This window comes from Gossypium raimondii, chromosome 10, assembly GCF_025698545.1.
Source record: "Gossypium raimondii isolate GPD5lz chromosome 10, ASM2569854v1, whole genome shotgun sequence".
Classification (NCBI taxonomy): Eukaryota; Viridiplantae; Streptophyta; class Magnoliopsida; order Malvales; family Malvaceae; genus Gossypium; species Gossypium raimondii.
This window is the reverse complement of record NC_068574.1, coordinates 30114787-30126502: the sequence shown is the minus strand read 5'-3', so window position 1 is coordinate 30126502 and position 11716 is coordinate 30114787. Positions and strand designations below refer to the sequence as shown.

At 34.0% G+C, this 11716-nt stretch overlaps 1 protein-coding gene and 1 long non-coding RNA gene across 3 annotated transcripts; one reads left to right on the top strand and one right to left on the bottom strand.

The window, feature by feature from the left end:
• Window positions 1-569: 569 nt before the first annotated feature.
• LOC128033799 (uncharacterized) lies at window positions 570-6341 on the bottom strand. 2 transcript variants are annotated; one of them, XR_008189876.1, is made up of 4 exons: window positions 6096-6341; window positions 5917-5983; window positions 5611-5825; window positions 570-4263 (listed from the first exon to the last, which is right to left on the bottom strand). It is a non-coding gene; the product is annotated as an uncharacterized LOC128033799 (long non-coding RNA). The 2 variants fall into 2 exon arrangements; XR_008189875.1 differs by lacking the exon at window positions 570-4263 and having other exon boundaries at window positions 5105-5825.
• A 1839-nt stretch (window positions 6342-8180) lies between these two features.
• Window positions 8181-10821, top strand: LOC105776651 (chalcone synthase 1). Its single transcript, XM_012599445.2, has 2 exons — window positions 8181-8460; window positions 9610-10821. The coding sequence occupies exons 1-2, from the start codon at window positions 8283-8285 to the stop codon at window positions 10599-10601; spliced, it is 1170 nt and encodes a 389-aa protein (XP_012454899.1). The 5' UTR covers window positions 8181-8282; the 3' UTR covers window positions 10602-10821.
• Window positions 10822-11716: the final 895 nt, after the last annotated feature.

The following is an 11716-nucleotide window of genomic DNA, read 5'->3' as shown; positions in this document are numbered from 1 at the left end:
TTCCAAATTAAAAGTGAATAAAATCTATTTCGGGATTTATTCCCTCGGTTCAACTAATTTTATTCCATTTTTTATTTTATTTCCAAACGAGAATTAAAGTTAAATAAAATCTGTTTCAGGATTTATTCCTGCCGCTCAACGAACTTTATTCCATTTTTTATTTGATTTCCAAACAAGAATTAAATAAAATCTGTTTCGGGATTTATTCTTGCCATTCACCAGATTTTATTCTATTTTTTATTTTGTTGCCAAAACGAGAAATTAAAATTAAATAAAATCTATTTCGGGATTTATTCCCGCCATTTAACAAATTTTATTTTGATTTAATACATAATTTTGTTTCAGGATTTAATCTTGCCGTTTAACAAAATTGATTTTGATTTTGTTTTCAGAATTTTAATTCTGTTGTTTAACAAATCAAAATGAAAATTTTCTATTTATGACGGCCTTAGTTATGGCTTTAAATTGTGAATTAAAAAGAAATTTATCAATGATGAATTAAAAAGACAATATGAGAATGCATGTCTAGAATTGGTTCTTTGAAAGACTTGGTATTTAAGCATGTCGAGTACACCACCTCTCTTTTAGGGTTACCTACTTGGTGCATTATTTTATTATATTTTTTATTAGACCGTATAAACTTTTGTTTTGGATTTTATTAGATTCTTGCCGTCTAACAAAAGTTGATAATTTTTTCTAATTCTATTTTTGTTTTTTTAACAAAAAATGGAAGCTCCCACCAATTCAATCAATTCGCAATATGAGGCTTTGGTTCAAACGCAATCTTCGATCCAAAACTCAGTGTTGCCGATGGTGGCTGCTGCAAGTCATAACGAGAAACCTGCAAAATTCTCAAGACAAAATTTCAAGACTTGGCAACAGAAAATGTTGTTTTATTTGACCATGTTGAACTTGGCCAAATTTTGAAAGATGACCCTCCTACTGTTAAAGAGGGCGGGGTAGATGAAGTTACTACTTTCACTGCTATTGAAGCTTGAAAACATTCTGATTTCCTGTACCAAAACTACATCCTGAATGGATTGTCGGATGCATTGTACAAAGTGTATAGTGTTAAGAAAATAGTTAAGGAATTATGGAAATCATTGGACCATAAATACAAAGCCGAAGATGCTGGAACTAAAAAGTTTTTAGTTGCTAAATTCTTGAATTTTGTAAAGATTGATTCTAAATTGGTTGTGAATCAAGTTCAGGGACTTCAACTGATCATTCACAGAATTCTTGTTGAAGGGATGATTATAAGTGAATCCTTCCAAGTGGCAGCCATTATTGAGAAGTTGCCTCCTGCTTGGAATGACTTTAAGAATTACTTGAAGCACCAAAGAAAGGAAATGTCAATGAAAGATTTAATTGTCAGACTTCGAGTTGAAGTAAGACAATAGAGGTACAAAAAAAAAGGCTCAAAAAAGAAGAAAATGATAATGATGTTAGGGCAAACGTCGTAGAAGTCAAGAAAGACTTCAAGAAGGGAAAACAACCTCAGAATGGGTCTAAATTGGAACCAAAAGGTGGTGTTTCCAAGAATTAAAAATTTCAAGAAAAATGCACGTCAGACTCATTCTTAGATTCAGATTGTATCAGAATGGGTGCTTGTATCAAAACTGATTTGAGCTTCTTAAAGCTTGATTGCTGCTCATTGATCTACATAAACGACGTATCCTTAGGCGGTAGTTTAGTCAAGGGAGCTGCGATAAGCGAGAACCCCTCCACAAATCTTTAATAATACCCCGTGAAACTGAGAAATCTCCAAATGTCAAAGACATTCCTAGGTTGTTTCCACTAAAAAACAACCTCAATCTTTTTTGGGTCCACACAGATACCTCGGTAGAAACTACGTTCCCTAGAAATGTAACTTCCCTCAACTAGAATTCATATTTGCTCAACTTAGCGTAGTGCTTCTTCTCTTAAAGAATCTACAGAACCACTCTAATATGCTCATCATGTTCAACCTCAGTCTTAAAGTATACCAGAATATTGTCGATGAATACCACGATGAACTGATCCAGATACAGTTGAAATACTCGATTCATGAGAACCATAAACGAAGCCAGAGCATTTGTAAAACAAAATGGTATAGTAAGGAACTCGTAATGACCATAACGAGTCCTAAAGGCGGTCTTATGCACACCAGATTCTTTGACCTTCAACTAATGGTACCCAAAACGAAGGTCAATCTTAGAGAATACAGACACTTCTTGAAATTGATCGAACAAATCATCGATATTTAGTAGCGGATACTTATTTTTTACTGTTAACTTGTTCAGTTGTTAGTAATCTATACACATCCTCATAGTACCATCCTTTTTCTTGAAGGAGAGTACCAATGCTCCCTACGGAAATACATTAAGTCTAACGAACCCTCTATCGAGAAGTTAATAAAGTTATACCTTTAGTTCTTTCAGCTCCTTCGTTGTCATATGGTAAGGAGCGATGGACACTAGAGATGTCCTTTGTAAATACTTCTATTCCAAACTCGACTTTTCTATTCGATGGTAACCCCGACAATTCCTCACGAAAGATGTCTAAAAACTTTTTAACTGTTCGAATGTCCCTAACGGTAGAACCCACAACACTCGTGTCATGCATATAGGCCAAATACGCCTCACACATCTTTCAGACCAATTTTTTGTCTACAATAGCATAGATTACATTAGATAGGTAATCTCAATACTCACCAACCATTATAATTTTCACACTATCATTGGTTTTCAAAGTTAACCTCTCCTCGCATAATCTAAACTGACTCGATGCTCTACAAGCCAGTCCATGCCCAAAATCAAACCAAATTCCCCAAACGATAACTCTATTAGATCACCCAAAAACACAACCCCTTGAATCTCTAATGAACATCTTCTATACACCTTACTGACTTGCACTAACTAACCCAATGGACTAATTACAAAAATCCCACTAGAAATATTCTCAGCAGAAATCCCCAAGTTACTAGAAACAGTACTAGCTACGTATGAGTGCGTGGAACCAATGTTAATCAATGCAAAATATGGGTGAGAATGAATAGTAAACGTACTGGTTATCATGTTGGCCGCATCCTTATCCTTGCGATTCCTCACTGCATACACTAAAGTAGGTTGTCTTACCTCTGTCTGATTAACACATTTGTCCAGTACCCTTTGTCCTCAACCCAAATCATTAGCACCCCTAGGCTGACCACGGTCCCTAGGTGGCTATTATACTACCCTCTGCGGCTGAACTAGACCCCTAAACTGGAGCTTACACCTGATCAAACTGGTACGGACAGTCCTTAATGCGGTGTTCCATAGACCCGCATCGAAGACTAGCTCCCAACCTCCTCCAACACTTGCTCAGATGGCGTTTACCATAGTCACCACAGATATAAATCCCAACAGTACCAATTGTCGTCTCAACCTGTTGAGGCTTATCAAACCTAACCCGTTTCTTAGGCCGCAAAGCTGAACTAGAAGGACCCAAATCCCTCTTATTCTTATTCTGACCTCTCTCCTACTCTCTCATCGTGCTCCACGTGCTTGAGTTCCTCAATAATCTTATTCTTCTTCACTAATGTTTTGAAGATTCACTCTTATTGAGGAGCTACTAACACTTTCAAATCGTAACGCAATCTGTTCTCAAAATGGACACTCTTATCGTAGTCAGTAGCCACTAAACCTTGAGCGTATCCACTTAGCCTCAAAAACTCAACCTCGTATTCAACCACAGATCTGTCACTCTATTTCAGCTTGATAAACTCTAACCTACAGGCCTCAATGTACCTCGCCCCCACATACTTTTTCTAGAAGGTACTTTAGAAGAAAGCCCAGGTCACACGCTCAGCTTGGGTGCCACGCTCTACTAACTGCCACCAATGATATGCTTCGTCGCGAAGCAAAGAAACTGCACCCTTCAATTTCTACTCTGGTGGCCTCCAATCAATACTCGGCCACAGTAAGGGTAATCCCGATGACACCACTAAACAACTCAGCCCTATTAGACCAAAGTCGGTCAGTTATTGACTGTCGGCCTCCAGAATCAGTTTGGGTCCTAGCGACCCTCTACAGTACCCTTAACAAAGCTTGGGATAGTACGTCGTCCTCTACACTTTGAGTCTGGGGTTTAGCCTCTGCGGTAGGTGTCTCTGCCGTCTCACTCGTCTCTAAATTGGGCATGCTGCCCAAAGAAGATGACTCAGCTCGAACCCCTCTACGGTGTCCACCACGCCCTCGAGTACCACGTCCACGAGTTCTTCGAGTACTCATTATGAATAATCATCTACAATTTAAAATTTTAAGTATTAGCTTAGGTTTATTAAAAATCCTAAGTCTAAATTTTTATCAGAGTTATCTCAGTCACTTTTCTAAAGTAGAAGAGTTCTACTCTATAGTCTCTACTTAAAGTAACTAAAGTACTTACTTAGATCGACATCGGAGACTCGGATTTACTTTTTATAAATTCAGATATTAATATTTAATCAAAATTCCAAAGTTCGAGTTAAAACAATTTTCAAAAAGAAAAAAATTGAACCCAAAAATCACAACCCGAGTTTTGAACTTGGCTCTAATACCATAAAATGTAACACCTCAAACTTGATTTAGACATTATGGCCGAATCTTGAGGAATTACATAAGTTCATTTTAAAACCAGATATTGAAAGAGAAATTGTGTAATATAACAATGTTAACTTTGATAGATCGTTTTCCAATTTTTAAGGAAATTACCAAATAAAACTATTTATTTTATTACGAAAAAATACTTGAGTGACCATCTCATTTTGTAGCGAAATTTTCTAAGTTATAGAGTTTTGAAAATCTTGGTTTGATTTATAAAACAAATAATTTTACAGTTTAGAAATATATTAGTGGTTAAATCCGTTAAAGTAACTCAAAAATGGAGAATAAAGTCCCAAAATAATTTACAGTCCAAAAATTCTATAACAATCACAAGGACTTTTAAAACCATTTTATTTCAGAGAATGCAAAGCTTCTACACGTCGTCTAGTCCTAGGTTTGCTGATCACCCGAAGGGATAAAAGAAAAGGGTGAGCTAACAACCTTAGTGTGTAACTCAACCCAAACAAACAGAACAAAATAGAATAGATACAGTCTCAGTAGCAGATACAAATATAGATATATATATTTATGCAAATACAGATATTGATACAGACACGAATACAAATACAGATTCTACCCCCATTTACTATACACTATCTTCGTCCAACCCTACACACCAATTAGGGTGATTAAATACCCATCCAACCCCACACACCTATAAGTGAGCGTATGTTACTTTTCAAAATAGTGTAGTCAAGCTGCCAGAAATAATGCGGTAAACCGCTAAAATCACTTACATATGGTCAAGCCACCAGAACGAATATATGGTTAAGACCACTAGATATGACAGATCATTAAACTGCCACACTTCCTCCGTCACATCATTATCCCACCCCAATGCACATGCAATCACTAATCAGATGACATATGCATTTATATATATCATACATGCTATACATATTAGAACATACTATCATGCTTTCAAAATTTGTACTAATAGAAGCAGAATATCAGATTTCATATTTTAATGACATACAACACATATTACGAAACCTACGAAGTGGCTAACCTTGAATAGCACTTCGAGTACGAAACTCCAATCGCACTTCGAGTACAAACACACATGGCTAGTTTAAACTAGCCCGTATGGCTCACACAGCCTAGCACACGGCCGTGTGGCGTTAATAATGAAATTTTCAACTTCACGTCGTTCGTTGTTTTTCGAGATTAATGCTACACACCTGAACATTTGTGAATAGCAACACAACAACACAATTCCAAACCCTAAAACAATATTCAAAGTAAAATAATTAATACGATATAATAATTCCAAAAACTAATTCGACCACAACACTTAAAGTATTCGATCTTTTACCCCAAATAAACGAACAATTTCAAGAGCTTTCGAATCACTGGAATACTACTTGTTATCGAAACTTCACCTAAACCAAGGATTTTAAATAATCAAAGTTGTGTCACATAAAATTGAAAATCATCTCTCATAAATCTGAAAAACTCCTTCGAAAAAATGTGAATCTTAAAAAAGATCCTTACCACCCACCGACAAAGTTGTTCAAAAACAAATGCAGGCATCGATCCTCGCCAAGTCAGATTGAAAACAAAAGGGCAGCAAAGTGATAGAATAATGGTTGTTATGAAAAGATAATATCATAGGCTTACAGAAGCAAAAATAGAGGGGAAAAACTGGAAAAAGGAAAAAAAACTGGAAACAACCAAGAGATAGTGGAAAGAAGGGAACGACAAGAGAGAAAGTGGGAGAAGAACGCGAGAGAAAGTTTTTTCTTTTGGGATATTTTCAAAATTTTAAAAATAATAAAATATCTCTAAATCCTATTAACTAACCACCTATAAGATTTTCTAGAATTCTAATTCAACCCAATTTCTACCACATGGGCGGCATAGTGTAAGAGAAACAAAAAATATATCCTACTTTGCACACATAATATTCAAACACAAGACCTCTATCATGATAGGCTAAAGCTTTACGACTAAGCTAACAAGGTTATTCTTATCAATAATTGAGCGAAAATAATTTATAAGCTAGATGTTCAAACATAGGGGTTGGAACAAAAATTGAAAGAAAGAGATTCAAACCCAAAACCTCTCACACATAAACACAACACTTAACCACAAAACCAAATTAACTCACTTAACAAATTTTAACAATTCTAAAACTAAAATTTTGGGGCTTTATAGAAAATAAAAGCATTAGGGACTTTTTGGATTTTACTAAGTGCAAAGATGAATTCATTTTTTATGAAATAATTTGTTTTAGAAAATATTTTATATTTCAAAAAATTTGATAGAATCATTTTTCAAACTTTTGTGCAGTCAATTGACCTGCAATCTTGTATGTCGGCTAGCCATTAAGAATAGCTACTTGTACATTAAATTATAATTTATGATAAGCATGAGTGTGGTGTAGTGATTGCTGATCTCATCCCTCAATCATGTGGGAGGGGGTTCTGATAGAAATGAAACATATTTTATGACCAACTGCTTAGTTCTTTGGAGAGCACATGCAGCGAGGAGATTAATCACTACTACCAATGATGAATATCTTGATTACAACAAAAAAATATTATAGTATATGATAATACACAATTCATATATAAAAACATTAATAGATAATAGATTATATCATGCTATATTAATCTGTATTTTATATATTAAACCTTTCAGCTAAATTTAGTTAAATTGATTTGGTGTTGAATTATTAATTATATTAATCATCACAATATTTATATACACATAGTTTTTATAAAATTTATATACATTTAATTAAACATAAATAATTCTTATAATGAATTTTTCTATAATTATATATTATAAATTCATGATATAATATAACATAATTACAATATATGGTAGATTATAATATACTCAATATAGTATTAAAATATAATAATATAAATTATAATATCAATGTATTATTTATTATACTAATATCTTACTAGATATGTATATAGCTAGTAATACATAAAATGTTATTAAAATTTTCATATTTATAAAATAAAATATATTATGCTATAATATTAATTTATAACTTTCATATACATATCATATAAGACTTAATATTTGGTACATTGATAGTGTATCTTTTTATTCCATAAACAGTCTTTAAGAATTTAACATGTGTCTCTCTTTTTTAATATTTATTTTTAAAAATATTTTACGATATGAGATACTTATCAAGCCCGAGCTCTACTTATATATATTTTTAATATTTAAGCTAAACTCAAGCCCTTTCGTGAACAAACTGATGCTAATAACTTCCAACATTTTTGTCATAAATTATGCTCACACTCTTTGAACGTCATTAGCATAGTTAAAATATATTTAGAAGTTAAAAGAATACTTTTTTAATCTTTACTTGACTTTTTAAGTTTGTTTCACCATCTAAAATATATTTAATAGTTAAAAGAATTAGTTGAAATATATGGACAGATGCGAAGGAACGTGGTACAATCCTTACATAGTATATTGATAAAAGTTTGATGAAGCGGTAAGTGAGAACCAACAGAAATGTGGAGGCTAGAATTAGATGGGCTCAACCTCGTGACTCTCAACTACCCTCTCCCAAGCTCCCGTATCTTATTTATAGGACCAAACTCTGGACTGTCAACACCACCTTTCGTTCCTTTTTACCATTCATAGCATAGCAGCTTAGTCCAACTCCACACCCACCACCGTTGGCTGTTTTTGATCATCCGAAAAAGAATGGTGACCGTGGAAGAAGTTCGTAAGGCTCAACGTGCCCAAGGCCCTGCCACCGTGTTGGCCATCGGCACATCAACCCCACCTAATTGTGTTGATCAGAGCACATACCCTGACTACTATTTCCGTATCACAAATAGTGAGCACAAGACCGAGTTGAAAGAGAAATTCAAGCGCATGTGTAAGTTTTTTACTTTGATCTAAAAGCTAAATTACCTTATATACAAACTTGAGGTGACTTTGTGTTTCATACATGATTCGGCCATGAAAATAAAAGAGGGGAAAGATAGATGTGCATGGTTCATATCATTTTCATGCAAATACTTTGATGGAAAAAAAGTTAGCTACGTATATAGTTTGACTTGAAAATAGATTAAAGTTGTTTTTTGGTTCCAAAAAACTAGATTGAAGTTTGTTAGGTTCATTTCTTGTAAAGCACATTTATTCAAATCATACAACTCTACAGACTTAATTTGTCTCAAATATTAGTTTCACGTTTTCTACCAACAGATTAAGGATTTGATTATTAATTTGAAATTTATACAAGTGAATTAATAAGTTTTTTTCCAAATATTAGTAAGTTGTTAATTGTTTTAGTTTATAATTTTTTTATTTTTTACAATACTATATATTTATTATTTTATGATTTCAAATATTATATAGTTGATTGAGTCTTAGCTTGATTGGTATTGACATTGTTGCCAATGCAAAAGATATGGATTCGAGCACATTAAAGTTCATTTATCCTCATATTTAAAGATTAGAAAGTATTATGGATAGTTTCAAGCATTATATCAAAGAATATAAATATTAATTTTTGAATGAATAATAAATGTTAATTTGAAATTATTGTCTTTTATATTTTATATTATAATATTTTTACGGAATTTTAACTTATAACTCTATAATTTAAAAATTAATTTTATCATTTCAATTATAATTTTAAATTTTTTATAAATATACTTTTAAATAAATTTTTACTCAAATTATAAATCTGCATAGTCTAATATTTATAATATTTTTAAAATAAATATATTTGTTAGACAAACTATTTAATAAACTATTAGAAGAGAATCTTATAAAGGTCCTAAGACTCCATTGTTCCGCCCATAACCCACCTAAAAGCTTCTAACGATTGAAGCTTTTATGAGATAGAGAATGACAGTATGTATTATGTAATATTATAAACTGAATTAGCAATGGATTTTGAGGGGAGAACCTAAACTGATATTTTCCATATCAAGTGAAGTGGGACCAAAAATCAGTTAAAACACTCTTATATGCTAAATTGGGAGACTTAAAAGTAAGTTTATTGTGTTTGATTATTTAGGTGAAAAATCGATGATCAAGAAGCGATACATGTACCTTACAGAAGAGATTTTGAAAGAGAATCCCAATGTATGTGAATACATGGCTTCTTCACTGGATGCTAGGCAAGATATGGTGGTAGTTGAGGTGCCAAAGCTAGGCAAAGAAGCAGCCACCAAGGCCATTAAGGAATGGGGCCAGCCCAAGTCCAAGATCACCCACCTTGTCTTTTGCACCACTAGTGGTGTGGACATGCCAGGGGCTGACTACCAGCTCACCAAGCTTTTGGGCCTCCGCCCGTCCGTTAAGCGCCTCATGATGTACCAACAAGGTTGCTTCGCAGGGGGGACGGTGCTCCGAGTGGCTAAGGACTTAGCTGAGAACAACAAAGGTGCTCGTGTACTTGTTGTGTGCTCGGAGATTACCGCTGTTACCTTCCGTGGACCTAGTGACACTCACCTAGACAGTCTTGTGGGCCAAGCATTGTTTGGTGATGGTGCCGCAGCTGTTATAATCGGGGCAGACCCCATGCCCGAAATCGAGAAGCCCATGTTTGAACTAGTCTCAGCAGCCCAAACGATCTTGCCAGATAGTGATGGTGCAATTGATGGTCACCTTCGTGAAGTTGGGCTTACATTTCACCTTCTTAAGGATGTTCCGGGGCTTATTTCGAAGAATATAGAAAAGAGCCTGGTAGAAGCATTTCAACCATTGGGCATATCCGATTGGAACTCCCTTTTTTGGATTGCTCATCCTGGTGGTCCAGCAATATTAGATCAGGTAGAAGCCAAGTTAGCACTGAAGCCAGAGAAGCTACGAGCCACAAGGCACGTTCTTTCAGAGTATGGTAACATGTCAAGTGCTTGTGTTCTATTTATTTTGGATGAGATGAGGAAGAAATCAAGGGAAGATGGGCTTCAGACCACAGGAGAAGGGTTGGAGTGGGGAGTGCTCTTTGGGTTTGGACCTGGCCTCACTGTTGAGACTGTTGTGCTCCATAGTGTTGCTGCTTAAAGTTAAACAAACATGCTTTTTAAGTAATTGGTCGTGCTCCACTTGGCTTGCAGTTTTATCTTCTTCTTTTTTCCTTTTTAGATTATTTAAATCCTATGAATTTGTGTGTTTATTGTTAAAGACAAGAGGCCTTTGATGGTGTGGGCAGGAAGCTTAACGGCTATTCAATTCATGTATCAACTTATATTAAATTTATGGCAATAATAAGTTCCTTTGCAAACTATTCTACCAAAATAAAAATTAGCTTTTGTTAATATCACAGTCTATTAATCTATCTATACTTACTATTAAATAAATAAAAAAATCCTATGGATCCTTATGCTAACAGTTGTATTATTTTCCCATAAAATGTTTTTAATTATTTTTTTTACACATGAATTGTTATTCCTACTGAGTCCACTCCTTTGTTTGCATAAGCTACAAAGTAGGGAAGCCAACTAGATGCTACAGTTGTCCTAAATTTTGGGTGAGCTATATTTATTGTTTTGGGCTAACATGATTGGGTTGTTAGATGATTCTTGAGCTAACTTTTGCCAATTGAGTTTGGGGTAAAAACTCAAACTTGCTATAAAATATAAAACATAGTAAGTAACATAATAAAAAAATAGGATAACAAAAGAAAAGTATGTATTCATTAATAGAAATATTTATAATACTTCTTTAAAGTCAATATTTATGTATATAAGAAATATAAATGATATAAAATTTATTCTTAATGGATATCAGTGTCTTAAAGTACATCAAACTTTTTATTCTAATGGACATCCACTTTATAATAATAAAATATTCATCACACTCTCCCTTAGGGAGAGTGTCTATTAATAGATAATGTGTGATGCGAGTCTCAAGGGGATCATAAGGTGATCATAAATTAGTTTGTCAATTCAAGGGGAGAGGGCCAAACAAAAGGAGGAAGACAATTGAGCTATCACCTTTTGTTCACTGTTATTGGTGTAGTTCAAAATATCATAAGGCTTTCCAATGTCCAATTAAATATTCAAATAGAGGAATACGATTGAAATATCACCTTTTGTGCAATGTTGTTGGTGTAGTTCAAAAGATCATAAGGGTTTCCAATGTCTAATTAAATATCCAACTAGAGATGAAAGTATGAC